This window comes from Lygodium microphyllum, chromosome 9 (genome assembly GCF_053477565.2).
Source record: "Lygodium microphyllum isolate KBCC chromosome 9, Lygodium_microphyllum_v1.1.10, whole genome shotgun sequence".
In the NCBI taxonomy this organism is placed as follows: Eukaryota; Viridiplantae; Streptophyta; class Polypodiopsida; order Schizaeales; family Lygodiaceae; genus Lygodium; species Lygodium microphyllum.
Window position 1 is genome coordinate 106,449,993 of NC_141143.1, and position 27,056 is coordinate 106,477,048.

At 41.6% G+C, this 27,056-nt stretch overlaps 1 protein-coding gene across 3 annotated transcripts in view; it reads left to right on the forward strand.

Annotated features, from left to right (window-relative positions):
- Positions 1-3,357: 3,357 nt before the first annotated feature.
- LOC148031397 (uncharacterized) overlaps positions 3,358-27,056 on the forward strand; it is a 72,717-nt gene continuing 49,018 nt past the window's right edge. The window contains exons 1-2 of one of the 3 annotated variants that reach the window (XR_015691891.1): positions 3,358-4,557; positions 24,224-24,314. Coding sequence is in view for 2 of the 3 variants with exons in the window: in XM_087684922.1 (XP_087541048.1) it covers positions 3,415-4,533 (1,119 nt within the window). In the remaining variant the exon portion in view is untranslated. Of the gene's footprint in view, positions 4,580-24,223; positions 24,315-27,056 lie in introns of all 3 variants that reach the window. The other 2 variants (XM_087684922.1, XM_087684921.1) reach the window with 2 other exon arrangements.

Consider the following 27,056-nt stretch of genomic DNA (forward strand, 5'->3'; position numbering starts at 1 on the left):
AGGCTCGTCTCCTACAAGAACAACATTGGAGCTATTATCTGCAACAAATATTTGGGATATAAAACTTGTCCACCATTAGGGAACAATAAACCTTTGATTAATCTAGTTAAACTTTGTAATAAATATGGCCTGATAAACCTCTTAAGATCAAGGGAGTGAGTGAAATAGTCATTAATGTTGGTGACAATAGAGACATTTGAGAAAAGAGCTCACACAATTTTGTAAAAAAAGAAGAAGAAATCAAGACCACATCATCGAAGAACAAGTAGGATAAAGTCCTAAGGTTTTCATAAGCTTTGTCTAGATCCATGTTCATAAAACAAAAGCCACCACCAAACACTATGGCATGGTCCATCCTAAAAATGATGTTCAAAATAACATCTAGAATTCTTCTACTATTATGTACAAATCCATACTAACTACGATTCAACATTTGAGGAAGAATGTACTTGATCCTTGGGGCCATAGTCTTAGCCACGGGTTTGTATGGTAACTCAAACATGGTGAGGAAACAAAAATGACCCAGCCTTATGTGGAGCTCATTCTTGGGTAGTAAATTGATGACTTCCTAGTTCTCTTCCCTTAATATCATGTCTAAATTTCTAATCGAGTTAATAAGCTTGCTCTATCATTACCACATGACTTCTAGATAATAGAATAGAAATCAATTGGCAAGTAGTCTAGACAATGGCCTCACCCTTCTTAATACAAGAGAGTGCATAAGCCAAATTTTCTTTTGAAAAGGCCTTTCTAGCAGTAGTAGCGAGGTTTCAATGGCAAACAAGCTTTTATGGGGTCCTAAAATCTATTTCCACAATTTAGAAAGCCCTCACTTGGATTGGGAGAAGCACCCGTAATTGCAAAAAGGTGCTTTTGGAAGACAACTAAAATCTTATATTTCTCATGAACCACTCAATAGAACCTTAGTAGTTGTAGCTAAACCAGCATCCCAAACCTTAATGTGATTTTCAATGTCTTGTAAAAGGTATAAAAGGTATAGTAGAATAACATCCCCAAGGTGGAGAAGAATAAAATTAAGAATACAAGTTGTTTGAGACAAGATAGTTGAATTGAAATGCTTTTCCCCCTCATCACAACTTCACCCATATTTTTTTGGAAAGGCCAATGACAGCTTCAATACACTTTCTTCGATTTTCAGTGGGAGTTAGCATAGGCAAGGATGTCTTCTTTAAAGAGCATTGATGTTTGCAAGATATTTCATATATTTTAAAATTGGAACATTAATTTTAAAGGCTTGAGGGGGGGTATAAGTAGTCCTGACACAACTTAATCTACATGTCATTAGTAGTGGGACATGGTTAGAGTTAAGCACATCATCAAGGACTGAGAAAGAGATTTCAAAGAACAACTACTCTTTGCTCCCATGCATGTGAAGGTGATCAAGGCAAGCACCCCTCCATGGCTGCCCTTATGGCTATTGTACCACAAGTAATGGACATATTGTTGTTACCTAAAGGTGAATTATATCCACTGATCTTCTATTAAGCTTTGATGATACTCATTAGGTCCTCTCACATTTAATCATGCATATGTTACATGAATGGTCTTTAGCTTCTCTAGTCATGTTCCAATAGTGGGTTGAGTAATGCTATTCTCCTTTTAATTTGACAAGCAATCTACTCACAAAACCTAACCTTAGCTCTAGAGAAATTGGGAGCATAAACAAAAAATATGTCAACTTCCTCATTATCCATTACAATTCTAATAGCCAACACATTATAAATATAATCTATGTAGAAGAGAAGGGCTAAGCTCATTTCAAGTAGCAATAAAGGTGCCACTCCTACCCCTACATGTAGAGTTGCTAAACAAGGCATTGTCCCAATCTTGAGATCCTATCTTAGCATCTTCTTTTAACTTATTTTCCCATAGGCAAATGAGATTGGGCTTACATTTATTGGCCAAATCGATGCATGACTTCCTTTTGCCGTCCGAATACATGCCTCTTACATTCTAACTTATGACATAAGCTTTCTAGCTACCCCAACATGCAAAGATCAAAGCTAAGTGTTAGCATCAAGCTTCTCTTCCCTATTTCCCCCCTCCTCTCTCCATTTTCTTCTCTCTCTTCTTCTATCTCTCTCTCAAAGTGTGTGGAAAACTATGTTAAAAACTTTAAATAAAAAACGTTTTAAAAATATTTAATTAAAAAGTTTAATCTGAGAGAGAGAGAGAGAGAGAGAGAGAGAGAGAGAGAGAGAGAGAGAGAGACCTAGGCCTTACAAATGAACGAGAGAGGGGGGAGGAATTTAATTAAAGACAGGAGGGGAAAAGAAAGAGAGATTATAAGTGAGAGAGAGGGGAGGGGGTTTTAATTTAAAAAAAGAGGGGGGAAGAGAAAAATGAGAGATTCATAGTGAGAAAGAGGGAAAGGGAAGGGGTTTTGATTGGAAAAGGGAGGTTTGTAGAAGGGAATAGGTTTGGAAAGTCCTATGGAGATTCGGGGCTTTTTGAATCTATAGTGAAAATAATATAATAGTAAGATAATTTAAAAAAGACTGTTGTCTTTCCTCTTTCCCCTCCTCTCTTCATCATCATCTTCTTCTCTCTCTCTCTCTCTCAAGGTGTGTGAAAAACTATGTTTGAAATTTTTAAATAAAATGTTAAAATATTTAATTAAAAGAAAAGTATAAATTAAAAAGAGAGAGAGAGAGAGAGAGAGAGAATCTAGGCCTTACAAATGTGAGAGAGAGGGAGAGAGAAGAAAAATGTTTAATTAAAAAAAGATTATTATCTTTCCTCTTTCCCCCCTCCTCTTTCCATCTTCTTCTTCTCTCTCTCTCTCTCTCTTATTCTATATCTCTCTCAAAGCGTGTAAAAAAACTATGTTCGAAAAACTTTAAATAAAAAATGTTTAAAAATATATAATTAATAAAAATTTCAATTAAAAAGTTTAGAGAGAGAGAGAGAGAGAGAGAGAGAGAGAGAGAGAGAACCTAGGCCTTATTAATGAAAGAGAGAGAGGGGAGGAATTTAATTAAAAAAGAGAGGGGGTTTTAATTTAAAAAAAGAGTGGGGAAGCGCTAATGAAAAAAAGGAGGGGAAAGAGAAAATGAGAGATTACTAGTGAGAAATAGGGGAAGGGAAAGGGTTTTGATTGGAAAAGGGAGGTTTGTAAGAGAGAGAGATTCGGGACGGGCTTTCTGAGTAGTAAGAAATAAGAAGTAAGATGTTGTTTTAAACATTTTTTGTGATATTTGCTTTGTGAGCTCTCTTCGAATGTTTTCCCGTACGTGAGTGAAAACGCACTACATTTATTGTGCGCCACTCTTTTCTTTACCCGAAAAGGAAAGGCGTGATGCATTATTTATTTGTGTGGAAAAGGGAGAGAATCAAATTGCAGTTTTAGAGAGAGAGAGAGAGCGCGAGAGAGAGAGCAATGGCGAATCCGACATGAAAGCTCTTGAATTGGCAGGGCTGGAGGAAGAGATCGAGCAGACGACGATGGGCAACGATCAACAGCAGGAACCAGAGCCAGAGCCGGAGCAAGATCAAGAGCCGCAGGAGCCACAGCAGGAGGACGCGGCGGCTAGCGCGCCTCCCGCCAGCCACACTACAGCCTTCGATCCGCAGCGATGGACGGACCTCGAGACCCAGCACCTCATCGACGCCTACAGGGACAAGTGGTACCAGCTCAAGAGAGGGCAGCTCAAGGCCAGACACTGGGAGGAGGTGGCCAACAATGTCTTCCTCAGATGTGGTGGCACGCAGCCTAGCAAGTCCTCCGTCCAGTGCAGACACAAAATGGAGAAGCTCAGGAAGAAGTACAGAGAAGAGAAACAGCATGAGGAACGCAAAGGCCGTGGATTCTCCCAGTGGCCCTTCTTTGAACGCATGGACGCCATGGAAAGAGGCTCCCAAAGCAGTCACAGCCACATCAATGGCACCTCCCTTCACATCAAGAAGCAGCCTCGGAGCAGCTCAGGTGCGAAACCCTACTCTTTTACGCCGTTGCAGGAGAGCAAACCCTATTCTTCTCTCAGTAGACTGTATTCTAGATCAACCGCACAGGATGCCAAACCCTTTGGACGCCCGAGTGTTGACGATCAGGACCCGCAAGAAGGTGAGTCGTCAATGAGTCTCAGAGATGAGCTTCACAACATTAGTCCACCCCGGTACCAGGCTGCAAAAGGTAGCTTTCCTTCTCACAATGAATTTGGCATACCATTTGCTGTGCCAACCAGAAGACATCGCTCGTCAACCTTTAAGGACTATGGATCATTCAGATTGGATACTAACAGCATCCCCAGCATGGAGGAGCGGCCAATATTCAAGGAAGCTCAAGCACCTATTGCAGAGCTTGCTTCTGTGGTCCGATCGCTAGGGGAAGGGTTTTTGAGGATTGAACGAATGAAGCTAGAGATGCAAAAAGACAATGAGAGGTTCAGAGCAGAGATGGAACTGAAGCGTACTGGCATGCTTTTAGAATCTCAGAAGCATATTGCTGAGATGATCTCCAGAGCCTTAAGTCGGAAAAAGGCAATTAAGAAACGACACATAGAGGATATATGATAAAAGGGGCTGGCCAATTTCAAGGTATTCATTGCGTCTGCACTTGGTATGGTCCTAGGTTGGAAAGTTATTTGCTATTTTGTTTTGTGGGTCCCAACTGTTAGCTAAGGTTACAATTCACTCATATCAAATGATTGTTAAAAATATGAACTTTCTTACCTGATGCTATCATCAGCACGTTAACATTGTCTTTGATACCTTCGTGTGCATGCTAAATTGTGTTGTTGATTTGTGCCTTTGATTGTTTATGTTTAAGCTGGAGATGATGCATATTGATATATCTATATTAGCCAGCAAGTTTGAATCTGTCAGACTGGTTATGTATGTGAGGATCAAAAGGAATGCCAAGGCATTGGTTGTAACAAGTTTATAAGACTTGCTGTTAAAGGGATCATTGAGACACACCAACAACCATGAGCAAGCAGAGTTAAAATAGCTTGCTCCAGTAATGCAGTTTGGGAGAACAACTTGATTTGAGTGTGTGGAGCATGTTAGGTGAATACACTCATTTGGACATAATACTGAATTGCATACATGCCAGTTAGCTTGGCAACTAGTAACCTGTTGTGACTTTGGAAGTTTGCGCTCTGGTTTCCTCATTGGACTCCTGAATCACTTGTCAAGTTTACGTATGCAATATCACCATTAAAGCGTTTAACAATTTCACATTCTCAGCATACTCAACCTTTGTGCTTGCATAATATCAAACCTAGCTCTCTGTTGGTGCCTATATAGCTGTTCCAAACTTTATTTGTAGTCCCTTTCTTTTTTCAGCCTAATTATGCGTGTTTGCAGCCCTTAGTGTGCAGAGATGGTCTTGTTTCAGCTGAGATTTCGCGGACATTATTAGTTGAATAGTTTGGTGTGCATTCAAGCTGCATGTGATGACATCTCAGCTTGCTGTAGCCTTGTTTAATTTTCTCCAGCAGTCATCTACGGTGTAGCCTAGATTATATTATCCTTAGACCAGGTCAGCATTTATGCATGTTTTGTCACCTTCAATTGTATCCCAGAATGGCATTTCAGCATTTTGGCCAGCAGTTCAGGGTTGATTCAATGAGATCTAATGGTCTCAGTCCATTGCATCCTGTCAAGCTAGGTTGTTTTGTTATATGGTTGTAAGTTTGCACAGATAATGTAGGTCAGTGTGATATTATTATGTGTATTTGCCATAGGAAGGTATCACACACTACTTGTATTTTTTTGCTGCATATATAGCATGCTTTTTATTTTTAGGATCATTATTGAAGAGGATCAACCTCAGCATTCCACCCCCTTATACTTAGGTACTGTATTAGGGGCAGTATATTGTGTACACACCCTTACATGGGATTCTTCATAGAGAGGGGGTAGCCTTTCTAGGTGATCAGGTTTAAATTGGGCAGGTGACATTGTCAACTCAGGTCTAGTACAGGTTATGCTTTCACCCTTGAATCTGGTGTAGTTTTTTGTGTCGTGCTAAGAATTGCTCTTAGCCACTTAAACAACCACAAAACATGCTTATTTTAGGCTTATTTTAGCCAAAATCCTAAAACGGGGAGTGGATCGAGAGAGTTAAGTGGGAGAGGATCTGGAACCCTAATTTTCTATAAATTGGCAGCCAGCCCTCTACTCTTCTCTCAATCTCGTTTTTGCAGGTTTCAGATGTTATCAACTTGCTGCCCACATCCTGTTCGCGGAGGATATCTCTGCCCTTGCTGTCCATCACTGTTTCCTACAGTCTGGCGCTTGTTTCCAGCCCTCCACACGCTGATTGCTGTTGTTTCTGCTTGGTGACTGACTGCTGATCATCTGCACTATTGTCGTACAGCCTGCCACGTCAGCAAACTGCTGTGATAGCAGGCCCTAGTTGCCGCCCCAAACGGTTTTCTCTCTTCTGCTACAATCGCTGCAGTTTTTCTCTTCTGTAGGCTGTCCTGCTTGCATTTTGTCTTTCTCTCTCTTGCAAGCTGTCCTGCTTGCGTTTTTAGTCTTTCTCTCTTCTCACTGCTGTCTGCATCAGATCCAGCTTTTCACTACTTTGTTTGCTGGTGTTCGACATTCGGAGATTGCCTTGTTGCGATTAGGGATACTTTCGGAGTACGATACACTCTCTTGCTCATTACCCCTGCCTTGATCCTTGAGATACAGGAGTTCGAGGTTCAGTATTCATTCACTGCATAGTGTGTTTGCTGCATGAGCATCGTATTATTAGTAGTCATATCATTTCATTTATTATCTGTGCTCATTGTCTTTGAATTACCCTAACCCTAGCTGTGTTCTTTTATCAGTCTGTGCTTTGTCGTACGGTTTCTGTTTATACTTCTGTGTTAGGGTATTTTCTTTACATGGTATCAGAGCCTAGTACTCTCTGAGAAACCTAGGTCTTTGATCTGAGAGCTCTTCGCAAGAAGCAAGAACAACAGTAGGTTCAAATGACTTCAAACACATCAACACCGATTTTGTCTCCAGAATAGCCTATGGCGAGAATCGAGCGAGAGTGGGCCGATTAGCTTGCTCCACAAAGTTCCGACATTGTGGAAGACATATCTGAGTATATGGAAGAAAAGATAGGCAAGCTGACCTCTGAAGAATATAAACTGATCATAGCTTATCGATGAAAGAAGATTGAGGAGCTCGACCGAAGGATTGCCCTTCAAGAAAAGCTTCTAAATGAAGGTATGTATGATTTTTACTCTTTAGATGTTGCGTGTAAGTCTGATGATGCAAGGCCGTCGAGATCTCCATCAGAGATGGGTCCCATTTATGGAGCTAGAGTATTTTCCATTTTTTCAAACTCTTTTGTCCTCTCCAGCATAGTTGCATTCGTACGTAGTACGAACTAGTTCGTACTATACGGTTCGCACCGTAGTATCGTATCGTACAAATTCGTACAAAAACAAGCATTTTTAAACTTTTTAATTTATTATTATTATTATTATTATTATTTGGTGTGGTTGTTGTTGGTGATGGTGGTTTGGGTTGTTGACTGTTGTTGTGGTGGTGCTGGTGATTTTGTAGCCTTGATTGATCAACCAAGAAAGGGGGTGGAAGCTTGATTAGACTCCTCATACATGTTTTGTTATGATTTATCCTAGAGCCAAAGGCCATACACAAGGTATTCAAGCAATTCCAAACGTTTCTAATTGATGTCCCATCATTTTTCACAATATATTAGTGTCATCAATAAATAAATTCAGCATCTTTTGAGAATCATCAAGTAGCTTAATCCTGTTGATTTTACCTTTGTTCACAGCTCATTTTGCACCACCCAACCCAAAGCATTAGTATACATTGCTAAAAAAACTAGGCCAGAGGATAGCTTGGCCTAATGTATCTTTTGAGAGTACATGAATTAGTGAATGTACCATCGGTAGTTGCTTTAGCCTTAGCAATGCCAAACAAAACCATAACAAAATTCATAAATCTTTTACCAAAACTTTTGGTGGCTTGTTTGGTAACTGTTGGTCTCACATGTCATTTTGGCCTCTTGTAGACGTTAATAAAGCATCTCATGTCATTTCATCTCTCTCTCTCTCTCTCAATCTTCTCTCTCTTAAGCATACATGCCTCTTATTTGTATGATCATTCATGTATGATGTACCTAGTCCTATGTATGTACTTGTAAGTTGTAGCGCATGTTGCGCATGCGGCATATGCCATACAGTTTTTGGCGTGTTACCCTCAAGTATTTATCTTATATACTCCAATAGCATTGCTATTTAGACTCTTAACATCTGTTCTATCATCTATAGTTCAAAATAATAAAGTTAATTTTTTTTCATACTAATATCGTACCGCACCTTATAAAATCTTAAGGTACCATTTAGTACCGTATTTTATCGTACCGTACCGTACTGTACTTTTCATACCTAACAACTATGCTTTTCGGTGCAAGGTACTTTTGATTTGTCTTTTGTGCCTTGTTCTTTTACCTATTTTGTTTTGCAATATATTGGTAGAGATCATGTGGAAGAAAGAGTCCAGCCTGTTGACTACGGAAAAGGTCCTCTTGAGGGCCAATTCTTGTATGTTAACACATGTCGCGGGGATTATAAGAAAAAGTTAAGTACCTTTTCTTCTGTCCTTTTTTCTTTTCCGTCTACTTCACATAATTAGAATGAATTTGGTGTTCCTTTCACTTCATTACATGGTGCATCATCATCTTTACAGTTTCATTTTCAGTCTTTAAATGATAAAAATGAACAAAAAGAATCTGCATCTCATACACCTTACTTTCAAAACCCACCCATCCCACCACATTCTTTTGCTGCTTCACCACTTCCATTTATATAATTTACATTTCCATTTCAGACACCTCATGTCGCACCGCACATCACACCGGGGGGTTATGGAACTATAGGCACATCCTTTAGGACCTCATTCTTCCCTCAGCCGGGTGGTGTTCCATCTACCTCATATACACTTTTGGGATCATTGCAGCGTGGGTATCCCACTCAGTCTCTCCCTAGTGTGGATCAGTTGTCTCCACAGTTTGCCTCCCTGGCATTGCCTAGTGGACCTTCCGGTCATCTTGCTGTGTCCCAGCCTCACTTTGGACAAGGCTATTGTGTCCCAGTATCTCCACCTACACGGGCACCTTATGGAAACATTCATGTTTCAGTGCCTCCGTATCAATCGGCACTCGTTGGACACTCACAGCCTCCTTCTGCCTACCCACTTCTTCCCCCTCCCTCTTTCTCTTATCAGACACATCCACCTCCATCATCTTACACCATCTACCCGACACCTCATGGTTCTAGCTCATCTTCTGCCAAGAATGCATTTAATGACAAGACTCGTTTTAAGGGGTCAAACTTTACTACTTGGTCAAATTTGATGAGACATGTCCTTGACTCATAGAACCTATGGGATCTTGTGCAGGGGTTGGAACCCCAACCCGATCCCACATTTGTTCCATACGAGGTCGTCCCCTTATGAAAGGCTAGGAACGCCTTCGCTATTGTCGAGCTGATGCAGGGCTTATTGCCCGAGTTTCATTCTCAGCTTCAACATTTTGACTTAGTATTAGAGCAATGGGTACACTTGATTGACCGCTCTGTGGCTCGGGATAGGACCCGTCCTATTAATCTTGACCATGAGCTTCAGCTTTTCAAAATCACTGACCGGGATGACTTGAAAGTCAAGTTGGCTGAGTTTCGGCGTCTCCTCGTTGAATTCTCCACAACGGGGACTCCCAAGTTCTCTGATGATTAGGTCACATCGTTCCTTAATAAACTCCCCAAGAAATACTTCATTTTTGTGGAAGGAATAGTTTCAAAGACTACCATGCCTACATTCTATGAATTTGAGTGTCAGCTGTTGTGTTATGCACGATTGTTCGATTAGTTTTATATGAATTCCTCTTCAGAGGGGGCTCTTCTTGCTCATTCTTAGAAAGGGCAAGAAGGGAAGGATAAATCAAACCAACCCTCCACTCAAAATCAAAATCAAACTCCAAAGCTAAATCAATCTGGGGATTCTCAAGGAAACTCCTAGTCACAACTTAAATCAGGGTGGCAGAATGTACCTAAAAAAAATAGGCATTGTCAACATTGTCAAAAGGTTGGCCATTTTGACGACAAGTGTTGATCAAAGGTACGAGGCATAACACCAAAACCTAAGTCTCAGACCTCCGTCCCTGAGTCGGGCAACCCCCAGCAGGGGAGACAGGGTGATGGCAAGGGGTAGTTTAAAGGTCAGACTCACACTGCCACCACACAGTCATCTCAGTTGACAACGTTTTCAACTCTAGAGGGCTTGTTTGATTGGTCTGCAGAGGCCCATATCGTCTCCATAGAGACATCAGATGCGAGTCTCGTCCACATTTGTGAGTTGCCTCCCGACAAGGTTACTGCAAAGGCCCACTCGTCATAGCCAAGCACTTTAGCTCCAGTTTGGATTGTGAACAGTGGAGCTACACATCACATGACTCCTATAGAGGACATTTTCCGTACCTGAGCCCCTGCAGTCGGGTAGATCCGTGTAGGAAACAACTCCTTGGTTAAGATTTAGGCTCAAGGTTGTGTCAGTTTTGCCACTGACAAGGGTCCGAATCTGGCTTTGTTGGACAATGTATATCATGTCCCTCAGCTTGGGGTGAACTTGTTATCTGTTCAGCAGCTTTGTCGGTTGGGGCGAGCAGTTTTCTTTACAGCGACCACAGTCGAGGTCCTTGACTCTGTGACTGGTTTAGTGATTGCTTGCGGTGAGGCACAGCCTAATGGCCTATACCACATGACTCATTTTCTGACTGAGCCGACTGCCGAGGGCTCTGTGTTCCATAGCTTTCAGGCCTTAGCCACATCTTGGGAGACTACGCACAATGAGCGGCTTTCGCATTTTCGCTTAGGGCATCTTGGTTATGACTCACTTTATGAGTTGTCACATCGTGAGCTGGTTGAGGGCCTTCCATGCCTGAAGCTAGCTTGAGATGTCTGTAAATGTTGTCAGCTTGGAAAGCAGCACTGTATCCCATTTCCTCAGCAGTCTACACATGGAGCTGAGGAGCCTCTTAGATTGATTTACGTTGATCTTTGTGGGCCGACATCCACTGCTGCTTTGAACGGCGCGCTGTACTTCTTTTTGATAGTGGATGATCATTCTCGATACATGTGGGTGTACTTTCTCAAGCATAAGTCAGATGCTTTCACATTTTTTTTCTTGGGTGCTGCTGGTTCATAACCAGATTGGTCGTCATGTTGGATGCATGAGGAGTGATGGCGGTGGTGAGTTTATCTCCCATGAGTTTTCCGAGTTTCTACAGAAGCATAGCATTTCTCGCCAGCTCACCTCTACCAACTCCCCTCTCAGAATGGAGTCGTAGAGCGTAGGAATCGCACAGTCATGGAAATGGCACGCTCTATGTTGTTCGCAGCAGAGCTTTCTGAGCGCCTTTGGGTCGAGGCTGTTAATACTTCGATGTACATCCTCAATCGCTGCCCGATTGCGGCTCTTTCTTAGAAGACCTCGTATGAGGCATTTTTTGGCTTTCAGGCTGTTATTTCCCATTTCAGAGTTTTTGGGTGTCGTGCCTACACACACACACACTCCTGATGACAAGATAGGTAAGCTTATTCTCCGAGCTGATCTCCTTATTTTTGTGGGATATTCCTCTGAAGCGAAAGCCTATTGTTTGTTCGATCCTCGGACAAACAAGGTGATTGTTAGGCGGGATGTTGTTTTTGACGAGAGGGATATTGTGCAGTTTTTTGCACCGGATTCCGATCCGTTTTCTTCTTCCACATCATTCGAAATCGTGCCTACTAAGCCTGGTCTACTTCCCGCTCCTAACATTCTTGTAGTTTCTTCAGCTCCCATGCTCCCTTCGTGAGACCTGTTACCTTGTTGGTACCAGCAGACCATGCGGGATTCGGAGATCCTACCATCGGATTTCTCTCCGGAGGGACCTAGAAGATCTACCCGGCTTGCTCCTCAGGCATCTTTTGCAACACTGTTTACAACTGATTACATAGCGCATTCTGAGCCGGATACATGGCAAGAGGCTCTTCAGCATCCTCAATGGCGAGAGGCCATGGAAAAGGAGTTAGAGAGTATTGACCGAAATGAGACTTGGACATTGGTGGATCGTCCGAGCCACAAGAAAGTCATCGGGACAAAGTGGATTTTTAGGACAAAGCTAAAAGCTAATGGGACTTTAGAGAAGTATAAGGCTCGCCTTGTAGTGCAAGGGTTTTGACAGAAGCACAGCATTGATTATGAAGAGACCTTTGCTCCTATTGCACGGTTGACTTCCTTTCGGTTGCTACTCGCGCTCACCGCTCACCACGGCTGGCCGATACATCAGATGGATGTCAAGAGTGCCTTTCTGAACGGATATTTAGAGGAGGAAGTGTATGTGGAGCAGCCACCGGGCTTTCCTTCAAGGAACCCTAGGGATAAGGTATTCCGCTTGCAGAAAGCTCTTTATGGGTTGAAGCAAGCGCCGCAGTCTTAGTTTTATAGAATGGATGAGTTCTTACAGACTCATGGATTCCATTCTACCCCTTATGACCCGAACTTATATGTTCGATTCACACCAGAGGGGATTAGCTATATCCTGCTATACGTTGATGACTTACTCATCATAGGTTCAGATTCTGCTGCCATAGCGAAAATTAAGGCTAAGCTTAAAGCTACATTTGAAATGACACACCTTGGTTTATTGTCCTATTTTTTGGGAATGGAGGTAGTTCGTTCTGGAGGATGTATTTGTGTGTCACAGCAGAAGTACGCACTTTAGCTTGTGGAACAGTACACTTCGGATCAGACACGGTGTGACATTAATGTGACATTAAAAGTGATAATTAATGTCACGTTAAGGTCATAAATATGGAATGACATTAAAAGTGACATTTAATGTGACATTAAGGTAAGTCTAGGGAAACATGCACGAGAATGACTGTCCGGGCTCTTGGGCGCCCGAACGGGGTTAAGGGGAGCCTAGAGAGTAAGAGAGTCCAGGAATAGTAGGACTCCAGGAAGTTGACGGCTGGCAAAGGAATCCGAGTGAGAGGGCTAGCACTAATCTAGGTGTGGTTGGGAGGAGAAGAATCACTCGTGCTTTCATGGTTTTCCCTCTGTCTTTTCGAAGTCATCTTTCATTGGTATCAGAGCACATGGTTCAACGACTAGATCCGTTGTTCGTCAGATCGTCAGTTGTTCGTCAGATAGTCAGTTGCCCGCCAGTTCGTCAACGTTTCGCAAGGTCGTGTGAGTATCAGGCGCCGTGAAAACGCGACGGGCCGTGAAGAAAAAGAAAAGTGAGACGTGCCAGGCGCCGTGAAAACGCGACGGGCCGTGAAGAGAAAGAAAAGAGACGTGCCACGTCACATTAATGTGACACGTTACGTTACGGGCAGGAAAAAACAATCAGACGTGGGGTCGCGAGGACCAGACCAGAAGTGGCGTCACGAGGACCAGGCGTGGGGTCACGACGAAACGTGACTTTGTCACGACTGCTGTTGACAGGTAACTGCGACTGCTGACTGCGACTGTTGTGAGATGGACATCATTGCGACTGCTGTGAGAGGGACAGAAGAATGTCATACACGACTGAAATCAGGAAATTGAATTTCCAGCATGACTGTTTTACTGCTCTAGTCTGGGAAGATAAAATTTGTTCATTACTCTTTGGGCTTCTTTCCAAACTAGCAACCACAGCCTGGCATTAAAAATCAGGGAAGTACTTTATCTTGTATGCAAATTTCTTATTTTTGCTTTCCAATTCCAGTGTATTAATGGCAGAAAAAGGGAAAGAAAGGGTAATGGAAAGTTCTAGTTCTGGGAACCAACCTATGGTAGATCCCCATGAACCAGAAATACAAGAAGAACAATGGGAAGAATTTTTTGCTACGCGAGAGCAATTCGATGATCTTACTGCTCGTGTACAAACTCAGGGGTTTCAAATGGAATTTTTAACTCAAACACTTACTGAAATAAAATCTCAGTTAACTTTATTGTTGGAAAGAGATAAAAATAGATAGAAATCTCAGATGTCCCATCTTCATCGAAAGATTTAGATGTGACTATGCGAGATCCTAAGGAACCCCAAACTTACCATAAATTGAGGGATAATCCAGTTCTAAAGGATATGAAACCACCTCAATTTTACGGGGAGGAAAAAGATAGGAATAAAGACACAATCTTTAATTTCCTCCAAAAATGGAAAGATTTACATAAATTAAAAAATACCCCACCACATCTCCAAGCACTGGAGGCTAGTTGAACTTTGGGACCCAAAGCATATAAGTGGTGGCGAACTTTAAAAGAGGCGAATAAAATACCTGAAACTTGGGCTCAATTTAAATCCGTCTTTTTGAAAGAATTTCTTCCTGAAAATGAAATGGAAAGAAATTGGGAAGATTGGGATTATGTCAGACAAAAGGGAAGACCCCTGCTGACATATCTGGAGGAATATCGTGAGATAATCCTCAAACTGGAAGGAATAGATGAATTCCAAAAAACAAGAGGATTCATTAGGGGACTGGATAAAGCCTGTAAAAAGGAAGTAAAACGGAGTTTACCTAAGACGCTGGAAGAGGCAATTAAATTTGCATTAATTTATGAAGATAGTATGCGTTCAGGTACACTCACTAGTCTCACTGATACGGAGCCCAAGTCTAAGGAATTGGAAACCTCAAAATTTGTGGGCAAATTTAAAAGGAAAATGCCATTTTTAAAGGGTAAAAAACAACCTTTTGAAAAGAAACCATATATGAGGCCAAAGTTAAGTCCTCATGACTTTGATAAGGCCAAAAAAGAAAAGTTGTGTTTCAATTGCCTATCCCCTAACCATGTTGCTTGGAATTGCCCTCAAAAGAAAAAGGGGGAAGACAAAGGAAAGGATAAGGACAAGGGCAAGGGAAAAGAAAAACAAATCCATGTAGTGCAAACCTTAGAATTAAAGGGCCATGAAAAGTATAAATCTTTAGAGGTCTTGCACATGGATGTACAACATAAGTGTTGTATGTCAACTTCTATGTGGCAGCCTACTTTTGGGCCACATGATTTACTTAGAGTACATGGATTGATAGCTGGAAAAAGGGTTAGAGTCATGATTGATGACTCTGCCACACATAATTTTATAAATTATGCACTTGTCAAAAAATTGAAACTTCCCCAACAAAACAGTGAGCATCAATATGTTGTTCGTATGATGCAAGGCCAAGATAATAAAATATGGGATACAATGGTATCCAATTTGGAAATTTAGATTCAAGGATATAAAGATAAGCTTGATTTCCAAATAATGAACATGAAAAGAGCTGATATTGCTCTAGGGAGGGAGTGGCTATGGGGATTGGAACCATCCTTAAAACGTAGCTATCACCATAATACAGTGGAATTTAAAAGGGGTGGTAAGACTTTTGTCATTCAAGGTGAACATGAAGTATCTGATAATCCTTTGCTGTGTTCTACTGAAGTTCAGAAGCTGATAAAGAAGGAAGTTTGTGAGGTATATATGCTATGGTCTCTTCCTGTACAGAATACTTTTACTTTCTGTAATATTAAGCAACAATTTTCTTATGTTTGTGAGTTGAATGTTAATAATGAATTGAATAGTTTGTTAGATGATTTTAAAGATGTGTTTCCTTCTGATTTACCAAGTGGCCTTCCACCAGATAGGGGTGATATAAATCACCCAATTGATATAAATAAGGATACACACCCAATTTCAAAACCACCGTATAGGTTAAGTGAAACACAGCATCAAGAAGTTGAAAGACAAATTAAGGATTACCTGGATAAAGGGTTTGTTCAACCTAGTAATTCACCTTGGGCTTCACCAATTTTATTGGTAAAGAAAAAAGATGGTTCTATGCGACTTTGTGTTGACTATAGAGCACTTAATAAAATAACGGTGAAGAATAAATTTCCTATGCCCAGAATGGAAGATCTTTTTGATCAATTGCAAGGGGCAAAATTCTTCACAAAGATAGATTTAAGATCAGGCTATCACCAAATAAGAATTAAGGCACAAGATGTTTCCAAGGCGGCATTTCGTACTAGATACGGGCATTATGATTTTTTGGTGATGCCTTTTGGCCTCACTAATGCACCAGCTACCTTTATGAAGCTGATGAATAGTGTTTTACGGCCCTATCTAGGACATTTTGTAGTAGTCTTTTTGGATGATATCTTGATCTTTAGTAAATCAAGAGAAGAACATTTGGAACACTTACAATTAGTATTCCAACTGTTAAGAACACATTCCCTTTATGCGAAGAAAACTAAATGTGAATTCTTTGCATAAAAGGTCAAATATCTGGGGCATATTATCTCGAAAGAGGGAATCAACATGGATCCAGAAAAAGTAAGGGTAATTATTGAATGGCCACCTCCAAGGAACCTGGAAGAGCTGCAGATCTTCCTAGGTTTATCTGGATTTTATCGTAGATTCATTCAAGATTATGCCAAAATAGCTGTTCCAATGACAGACCAACTTAAAGGGAAAGGCAAAAGTTTTAATTGGGGAACAGACCAAAATGAAAGTTTTCAAAAACTTAAGGTAGCTATTGCTACAGCTCCAGTACTATTAATAGTGGATCCCAACAAACCATTTGTGGTTGAAGCTGATGCCAGTGATAAGGCAATAGGCGCGGTCTTATTACAAGAAGGTCGACCAGTTGCTTTTGAAAGCAAGAAATTAGATCGTGCAAAATAGAATTATTCTGTTTATGAGAGGAAGCTGTATGCAATAGTACATGCAATGAAGAAATGGAGGTACTATTTGTATGGTGCCAAACTTTTGATTTTATCGGATCATGAAAGCATTAAGTGGCTTAATGATCAACCGGATTTACACGGGCGTAAAGCCAGATGGGCCGAACTCCTCCAAGAGTTCGACTATGAGATAAGATATAGAAAAGGAAAGTATAATATCGTAGCTGATGCACTCAGCAGAATGCCCATCATTAATGAATTGAGTTTTACTCAGTTCACTTCCAATTTGCTTGAATCTTTAAAAGGGAAATGCCAGGTTGATCCAGCATATTCCAACATATGGGAAGCAATAAAAAATGGGGATCCAAATGAAAGTGCTTCTACTGAGGAAGGAATATCTGAGGATGTTCAACAAGGAAATGGAGCATCAGGGGTTGCTCAAACTGGATTCAAGTGGAAGAATTTCACCATTGATAATGGTTATTTACTCTACAAGGGTAGGGTATGTGTCCCGAAAGATACAGAAATAAGGCGCTAGATACTCTTTGAGTGTCATGATACCCCTAGTGCGGGACACCCAGGAGTTAATAAGACTTATAGTCTTATTAAAAGGCAGTTTTATTGGCTTGGAATGAATAAGGACGTCCTTGACTATGTGGTCAAATGTAATAAATGCCAGGTTAATAAGCTGAAAGATTAAAAATGGGAGGACTTCTCCATCCATTAGAAATTCCTTCGGGAAAATGGGAGAGTATCTCCATGGACTTTATTGTTGCTTTACCTAGAACACAGAGGGGGCACGACTCTGTGTGGGTGATTGTGGATAGGTTAACCAAAATGGTTAGGTTTATTCCAACTTCAACTGATGTTAAAATACCAGAACTGGCTAGATTGTTCGTAGAGAACATATACCGATTGTATGGCCTTCCGGCAAATATAGTTTCTGATCGGGATAGAAAATTTGATAGCCATTTTTGGCGTGCGGTATTTAGGAAATTGGATACTAAACTTAGCATGAGTACGGCGGATCATCCGCAAACTGATGGGCAAACTGAAAGGGTTAACCAAATTCTTGAAGATATGCTTAGGGCATATGTAAGTAAAAGGCAAACTAATTGGGAAGAGTATTTACCGATAGCAGAGTTTGCATATAATAGTGCCAAGCACTCTTTCACTGGATATAGTCCATTTATGTTAATGTATGGGTTTCAGCCCAGAGCTCCTTTTGCAGTAGGACTGCATAAGAAAAAGGTTCAGGCAGCTAAAGACTTTTTGGAGGATATGAATAGTATGTTAAAATTTGCTCAAGAAAATATTAAAAAAGCTCAAAATCGAGCTAGAGCATATGCAGATCCTCACCGAAGCGACATCTCCTTTGAAGAAGGAGAATTGGTCTATCTTAAGGTGCTTGAACAAACTAAAACTATGAAAAAGGGACAATGTCCAAAGCTTTCACCAAGGTATTGTGGTCCTTTCATAATACTTAAAAGGGTGGGAGAATTGGCTTACAAGCTCCAACTACCTGCTGGTAGTAAAATACATCCAGTTTTTCATGTAAGTAAATTAAGTAAGAAACTGGGTGATTTGGATAATTTAATCTTAAATGATGATTTTGAGGAGCTATTCAATGACCAATCTAATCCACATGAACCAGAAAAAATATTAAATGTTCGTAATAGACGAACAAGGAATACTATTTATCAGGAATGTTTTAAGTGGAAAGATTGTTCAGAAGAAAGCTCAACATGGGAGCGAGTAAGTACTTTAAAGAAAAGGTTTCCCGATTTACAGTTAGACCTTCCAAGTATCGTTTTCGAGGACGAAACCGATTCTTAAGGGGAAGGAAATGTGACATTAATGTGACATTAAAAGTGATATTTAATGTCACGTTAAGGTCATAAATATGGAATGACATTAAAGTTGACATTTAATGTGACATTAAGGTAAGTCTAGGGGAACATGCACGAGAATGACCGGGGCGCCCGAACGGGGTTAAGGGGAGCCTAGAGAGTAAGAGAGTCCAGGAATAGTAGGACTCCAGGAAGTTGACGGCTGGCAAAGGAATCCGAGTGAGAGGGCCAGCACTAATCTAGGTGTGGTTGGGAGGAGAAGAATCACTCGTGCTTTCATGGTTTTCCCTCTGTCTTTTCGAAGTCATCTTTCACACGGCCAATGGCCACGCCTCTTGATCCTATTGTATTCTTGTCGAAGGATACCTTAGGACAGCCCTTCGATGCACACACCTATCGTTTTGTTGTAGGAAAACTTCTTCGGTTAATTCACTCTAGGCCAGATTTAGCTTACTCAGTTAGTATACTTAGTCAGTATTTCACAGCACCTAGGATGTCACATTGGATTGCATGTCTTCGTGTGTTGCGTTATTTGCGGTGTACTTTTTCTTATGGCCTAACATATGGTTCTGGTTTATGTTTGCAGGGATACATTGATTCTGATTGGGCAGGAGATCCTGATACCCGGCATTGTTAGAAGATAGGCATAGGAACCCACTATAAGCAGGGAGTATCAAGGCAGATGGGCGTGAATAGCCTTAGGGGCAGGGAAAACCCTAACCCTAGCTTGGCAGAGGCTATATAAACAGCCTATGGGTCACTATCAAGTGTGAGATAGAGTGTACCCAAGTTGTACCTTGAGCAACTTATTAAACAAGAATTTGTTCTTGTACTTTGAGCCTCTTTCTCCCTCTTGTGCACACATTCCAATGCTGCAACTCTGTATTCTAACATGGTATTAGAGTCTCCGTTGATCCCCTCAGCTTTCTATATCCTCAGCCTCACTAAGTGCATAAGATTGTCCATCATCTTCATCTTTTATCTCTTGCCACCATAGCCAAACCAGACCCACCTTTGATGGAGGACTCATGGAGAACCAAGGAAGAGGTTTCAGCTCATGGTTCCTTTTGAGAAACTCTTCAGCAACTCAGGGCGACTCAGTCTGGCACAACAAAGGCTGACATGACATTGCAGAAATCGCAGATTTGGCGCAGTTTTCACAGCGACCTGATTCGAGCTGAAGTTCGTCCGGTACAGGGCGCAATAATGTCGGCTACCTCAGGGCTATTGTAGCCCCTATAGAGGACTTATACTCACCTAAGAGGGTTTGTACTGATTCATCTCCTACAGCTTGCAATGATCAAAACCCTAACTGTGGGTCTCTGGCAGCCATAGCCAGGAGCTTCAAGCTTTATCCATTTTCAAAATTTTTTCAATATTTGGTCATTAACAATGATTTTAATCACTGAGTCAACTCTTACAGAGTGTGTTATTAATTTGGAAATCTCATTTCAGAAGTTCCTCTACTCGAAGAGTCAACATCAAGCTCATTAAGACCGACATTTACCATCTCTAGCAACATGAGCTACAGATGAGTGCTTGTAAGCACTAAGGCACTTTGTTTAAATCATCATTGCTGCTATACCTATTACCTACACAATCTGAATGCTTTTATCAGGAAATGAAAACAACTAAGTGCTCTGCTTAAAATTGTAAGGCTATGTGTTTATAAACATAGACCATCACACACTAGAAGTGTATTACATATCTTGAGTGACTTTGTTTCAAGTACACTGGTCAATGAAATCAAAAGGATGAGTGTCATTGTACTCTCCTCGGAATCATCAGCAAAACAAGCATTGAGATCATAGACCAACCTTGTCCAACACAAGCTTCATCCACTAAGCCATACCACAAAGAGGAGCCTGAAGTCCAGTCTAGGTTTACTTCATTAAAACCTAAAAAGACTATTAAACCTCGGAAGAAGATTGCACATAAGAAAGGACCACCACAGTCGTACCTTGAAATATTACATGTGTATGATTTTCAGTCTTTCTCCTCATTGCAACTTTGATTTCAATTGTTTGATTTGCTTCCGTATTCAGTGGAAAATTTGTAAGGGACTAGACACTGCCCTTGTCTTAACAAGTGGTAAGATCTTCCCAATGGCCACAACATATGCTGATGTCCGTTCTCAAATTCGAAAGTTTGATGGCAAAGATTTTCACCCATGGCAGGTACTTATAAAGTACAAGATGATGGAGAGGCCTCTCATTCAAGGCACTAGAGTTGTAAACTCTGCAAATCTGATTGATATAGAGGATGACCAACATGCCCAAGCAATCATAATGCTACACTTAGATGAGTCCGTGATTCATCATGTTGATCAACTAAACACTGCTAAAGAAAAATGGGATGAGCTTGAAAAGCTCTATGGAGCCACTGGTAAAAATACTAAAATCTTCCTTAAAATTGAATTCTTTAGCTTGGAATATAAATCAGGAGAACATTTGGAAAAATTCATCTCTCACATAAAGGGACTTATGGCACAACTTGCCTCTGTACAAGCTCCAATACATGAAGAAGATGCTATTGCTATTCTCCTAAAAGCTGTAAAACAGGTGTTTCCTACTCTTGTAACCACTCTCACCAACATTCCAGATCCTACATTGGCAAGTACCATTCAATCCTGTTTGGATAAAGAAAAGAGGAACCACAAAGAAAGCAGCAACAGTCAGGCATCTTCAACTTTCCGTGATCAAGTATTGGTACATACAACTCTCACTAGATGTTCTTTCTGTAAGAAAAAAGGACATCTTGTAAACAAATGTTGGAAGAAGTATCCCGAGAAAATGAAATGTAACAAATGCAAGAAGACAGGGCATATCACTAGTAAATGCCCCAACATTCCTAATGTACCCAAAGAATTGGTGGCGAACTATGCCTCCAATCCATCTGAAGATCGACTGTTTTGACTTTTTAAATTATCTACCTAAAACACTCTTGTAAGCCTGATTTATAAAGGCATTCCAAGAAGGGGTGGGGGACATCTTACATGCCTTGTAATCCAATGCCACCGTGGCATTGAAGGGGGGGGGTGTTAGAAGATAGGCATAGGAACCCACTATAAGCAAGGGAGTATCACGGCAGATGGGTGCGAATAGCCTTAGGGGCAGGGGAAACCCTAACCCTAGCTTGGCAGACGCTATATAAACAGCCTATGGGTCACTATCAAGTGTGAGATAGAGTGTATCCAAGTTGTACCTTGAGCAACTTATTAAACAAGAATTTGTTCTTGTACTTTGAGCCTCTTTTTCCCTCTTGTACACACATTCCAATGTTGCAATTATGTTTTCTAACAGGCGTTCCCATAGCGGCTACCTCTTTACCTTGGGCACGGCTTTCATTTCTTGGTCCAGCCATAAGCAAGAGACGGTGGCGGCTTTCATGGCCGAGGTTGAGTATCGGACACTCTTTGATGGCACCACTGAGGCCATCTATCTGAGGAGTTTACTGGCGGCGCTTCATTTTCCATGTGACTCTCTCATAGTTGTCTACTGCGACAATTAGAGTGCCATTGCCCTTGCGGGCAATCTGATCATCACACCACGGACACGACATGTGGGAGTCCACTTCCACTTTTCCAGAGAGCAAGTTGAGCTAGGCACTATTCGCCTAGAGTTTGTGCCTTCATCAGATAATTTGCAGATATCTTGACCAAAGCGGTCAACCGGCCGGTTCTTCAGTACCTGCTACCCAGGATCGGCTTGGATATATGCTTCCCTACTTCTTTAGCTTGACGGGAAGAGGGTGCTTCCCTCTTGCTTTTACTTCCAGTTTGAGAGGGGGCGGCTTCTACTCTTGATCGTGACAGTGATGATGCTTACAGTTTTTAGATATTATATTCACTTATTCTTTTGTATTGTATTATGGGCATTTGTAACTTCATCCGTACTGTTAGGATGACCTGATTGTAGAAGGACACTTGGACAAGTGAATAATTCCCCTGCGAGGGCATTGTCCCAGTGGCACCGTTGCATAGCATATTGCATGAGCATGACATCTTGCATCTCCCTTTGCATTACCCTATGCATAATATGCATCTGTGCACATTTATCCATTTTCGGTCTTTTGGAGTGGTCGACTCTAGGATCCACCATATTCGTAGCATAACACATGGCAGTTCTTCTAACGGCAGTTCCCCTACCCTTGCTTGCTTGCTTGTTTTGCTTGTCTTGCTAAGCCCACCATCCTATTTTTTGCCTTTCCACATATTCACCACATGATTGGCATATATACACACTTGTTCTCATCCTTAGGCACTTATCCTAGTGAGTGCGAGGGATTGATTTGCTAGTTTTGTGCTTGCCTTGGGTTTAAAACTCTCTTTATCTTTTCCTATCTGTCACTTAATCGGCCGCTGCCCCTATATTACTTATGTATTTTTAAAACATTTCATTAAAAAAAAAAGTCCATTGATTCCATCCGCCTTTGTAGGACTTGGTAGGCCCTTGGGCAGCCATCGAGCACCTTTGGTCTGATGCCCTGGCCTCTCTAGGGTGATCACTTGGGCTCCCTTGGTAAAGATAACCATCGCCTTTGTAGTCTTGGTAGGCCACTGGGCTGTCGACATGCACCCTTTATCCGATGCCCTGGTTGCTTTGGGGTAGGACGCCTTGGGGTAAATCAAAATTTTAGATTGGTCTACTTTTCTCGCCCTATTTTGGGCCTCTGTTGTGCTAAGAATTGCTCTTAGCCACTTAAACAGCCCCAAAACATGCTTATTTTAGACATATTTTAGTCAAAACCCTAAAACGGGGAGCGGGTCGAGAGAGTTAAGTGGGAGAGGATCTAGAACCCTAATTTTCTATAAATTGGCAGCCAGTCCTCCACTCTTCTCTCAATCTCGTTTTTGCAGGTTTCAGGTGTTATCAACTTGCTGCCCACACCCTGTTCGCGGAGGACATCTCAGCCCTTGCTGTCCATCACTACTCCCTACAGTCTGGCGCCTGTTTCCAGCCCTCCACACGCTGATTGCTACTGTGTTTGCCTGGCGACTGACTGTTGAGCATCTGCACTGTTGTCGTGCAGCCTGCCACGTTAGCAAACTGCTGTGTTTGCAGGCCCCAGTTGCCGCCCTTACAGTTTTCTCTCTCCTGTTGCAGTCGTTGCAGTTTTTCTCTCTTGCAGACTGTCCTGCTTGCGTTTTTAGTCTTTCTCTCTCCTCACTGCTATTTGTATCAGATCCAGCTTCTCACTGCTACGTTTGCTGGTGTTCGACATCTGGAGGCTGCCTTGCTGCGATTCGGGATCCGTTCGGAGTACGACACACTCTCCTGCTCATTACCCTTGCCCTGACCCTTGAGATACAGGAGTTCGAGGTTCAGTATTCATTCACTGCATAGTGTGTTTGCTGCATGAGCATTGTATTATTAGTAGTCATATCATTTCATTTATTAACTCTGTTCATTGTCTCTGAGTTGCCCTAACCCTAATTGTGTTCTTTTATCAGTCTGTGCTTTGTCGTACGGTTTCTGTTTATGCTTTTGTGTTAGGGTATTTTCTTTACATTTTGGAGTGGCAAGCAGCCACCTACTACTGCTCTTTCTTCTATAGAGTGGACTATAAAACATTGTTTTACTAAGATGTGAAAGAATCAGCTTTAATGCTTTTAGTTAACTTCATATAAGTTTTGAAATAAAAAATGCTTCAATTCTGGTTTAGTGTTTTGAGCACGGTGACCATTGCATTGATAGTGATGGACGTGGGCACTAGACATGTGATAGGCAGAGAGAAGGCCTTGTGGTGCAAGGGCAGGCCAAAAAATGAGCTGGGAACCTTGAAATTGTGAGTTTCTAAGGTTCAAAGAGTGAGAGTTTTATTAAATGAAAGTTTGGGCAATGGACCTCATGTGTTTTGGCATTTAAAAGGTAGCTCAAGGCATGTAAGATAGCCCACTGCTGTATACAACTTTGTGATGCTTTTGGAAATGCTTATATTGCAATTTGCAGCTCTCTCTTCCCCCCCCGGCCCCTGGCCCCTGGCCCCCAAAACCTCTTTTCCCTCCTCTGCCCCCTGGGCGGGGTCTCAACAGCCACTCCTTGTTTTGGTGCTGTTATCTTAGTTTTGCAGCAGATTTTGTGAGCTCCAGTCATGCAGATTGATGGTGCAGCATGCTTGTGAGTTGGGCAGTAGATGGATAGGTCACTTGTGCATGGGGGATCAGGTTGGAAGCCCCAGAACTCTATTTGCGGCAAGTTCTACTGCTGTTTTCCTTTTCTTTCTCGGCTCATTTAAAGTCTCTCAATGTGAAAGCTGAGATCTCCATTGATTCTAAACATTAGAGCACTTTCTGGCACATCTGTCATGATGAAAGTGATTTAAGTCAGTTTTTGTCGCAAGGAGTCACACCCTTTGTGAGAGATATACAGACATAGTTCAAGGGGACAAAGGGATGCCCATGTATGCCTATTTGTAGAATCTTTGGGCGATTTAAGAAAATACCTAAAGGGGCACCAAGCTTGGAGCCAATAGGTGTTACCTTCTAGAGGCTCCCACCATGACTATTTTTAGTTGCTGAAATTTACCGTTTTGCTGTAATTAGTGTATGCACAATTAGGGTTTGCTGCACTTTAGGTTCCCGAAGGTTGGTTTCATGGTTTCGTTGTGAGGACACTACCATCTTCTTTCAGGGGGTAAGCTTGTGGTTGTCTTGAGGTGCACACAATTACTTTTTCTAACAAGGTTTTAGCTTGCTGAGAATATTAAACAGGGCAAATGAGTGAAGATGTCTCACAACAGTGATGATAGGAGCAAGGAACAAGAATCCCATCAACTGAGGCACTTTTTGCATGCTTTTGAGTCACTGAATGTAAGAAATGTTGCAGGACAGCAAGCAACAAATGTAATTGATGAGCATGCGGCTCATTTCCATGCAATCTACAGGTTTGAGATGAATGGGAAGCAGAAGCTATATTTAGGGCACAATTGATGTTGTGAACACTTTGCAACAATTAAATCAACAACCTCAATTTGCTGAATTTATGCAGGCTACTCCCAATGTGAAACAGAAAAGGCACAATCTCAGTCTAGACACCTGAGTGAGGCTCATGGGCAGCCATCTCAATTTGAGGCATTGGATGCACCGACACTAGTAATGCCAAATGTACAAGAACCTACATCTCCGCAGTTGCTGCAGTATATTTATTGAGCTACCAAAACTGGCCTCTACATATCCTAATTTTTTGGCATTTTGTGCCTCATTAAAACAGTCCCAAAAAGGCATTTATGCCATTTTGTATGATGCTCTAGACAATGGTGTGACACACGAGACAACCTTTTGGCTCCAAGTATTCTTATAAAAGGACTTAGTATGCATACTACTCTTCATCCCTTCAATCCTTTTGCCGACATATTGCTTCCATTGTCACACCATCATCAATACCAGCTATCTACTACCAGTCTGCTGCTGTTCAGAGGCATCTTCACCCTGATTCAGCTGCCACAACCTGGTTACTTGCAACTTCAGCACTCATCAACATTGAGCAATGTGTCCAGCTGTTCCTTCTACCCCTTCCATAGCCAGATGACCTGTTTCCAGCCAGGCAACTGCTTCTAGATCTGCGCTTTCACTCATTCTCATCAGCTACTACCTGTCTACAGCCAGGTGACCCATTCCATCCCTGCATTTTGGTCAAGAACAATCATATTTTCATCACCCATCAGTCTGGTCTGTGTTTTGCATCTACAACAGGTCGTTTTTCAGTTTACAGCATTCTACATCAGATTTTCCATTATATTCTACCTCAATTGGGCCTCGGCTGCTGCTGTGTTCCGTCACCCTCAGTTTCAATCAATTGCATCTTCATCAAATTTGGTGGTATTGTTGCACTCGTGGTCCATACATGGAAGATGAGTCTCTCTGACACTCTCCCTTAACCCTCTCCATTAGAGTCAATGATTGTCGGATGTTTGTGCTCCTTGAGCGTCATATTGTATCATCTTCTATATTCATTCGTTATTCAACATTCATTACTCATTGGATTCTACTTTTCCCTATTTTTGCATTTTGCTTTTTGTTTGAGTTATTATGCTTTTATTCATGTTTATGCGTTCTATGTTTTGTGATTGTAAACCCTAGTATATCTTCACATGGTATTAGAGTCCGTGCTCTTCTAAAGAATGTCTTGCATCTATGGTGAAGGCTTGCTTTGTTTGAGTAACATGAGCGACATAATGAATTTGTCATGGCTAAACACCTTTCTCTTGGGAACCCATCGTACATTCTTAGCCTTTTCCATTACTAGAGGTCTTGAGGTGGCATTATGCTCTCAATGAGGACAATGCATCCTCTCTCTCATCTTTGTTCACCTTACTAGATATTGAGTAGATATCAGATAGTGTGCACACTACTCTTCATCCCTTCAATCCTTTTGCCGACACATTGCATCCATTGTTACACCATTACCATTACCAGCTATCTACTACCAGTCTGCTGCTGTTCAGAGGCATCTTCACCCTGATTCAGCTGCCACAACCTGGTTACTTGCAACTTCAGCACTGATCAACATCAAGCAATGTGTCCAGCTG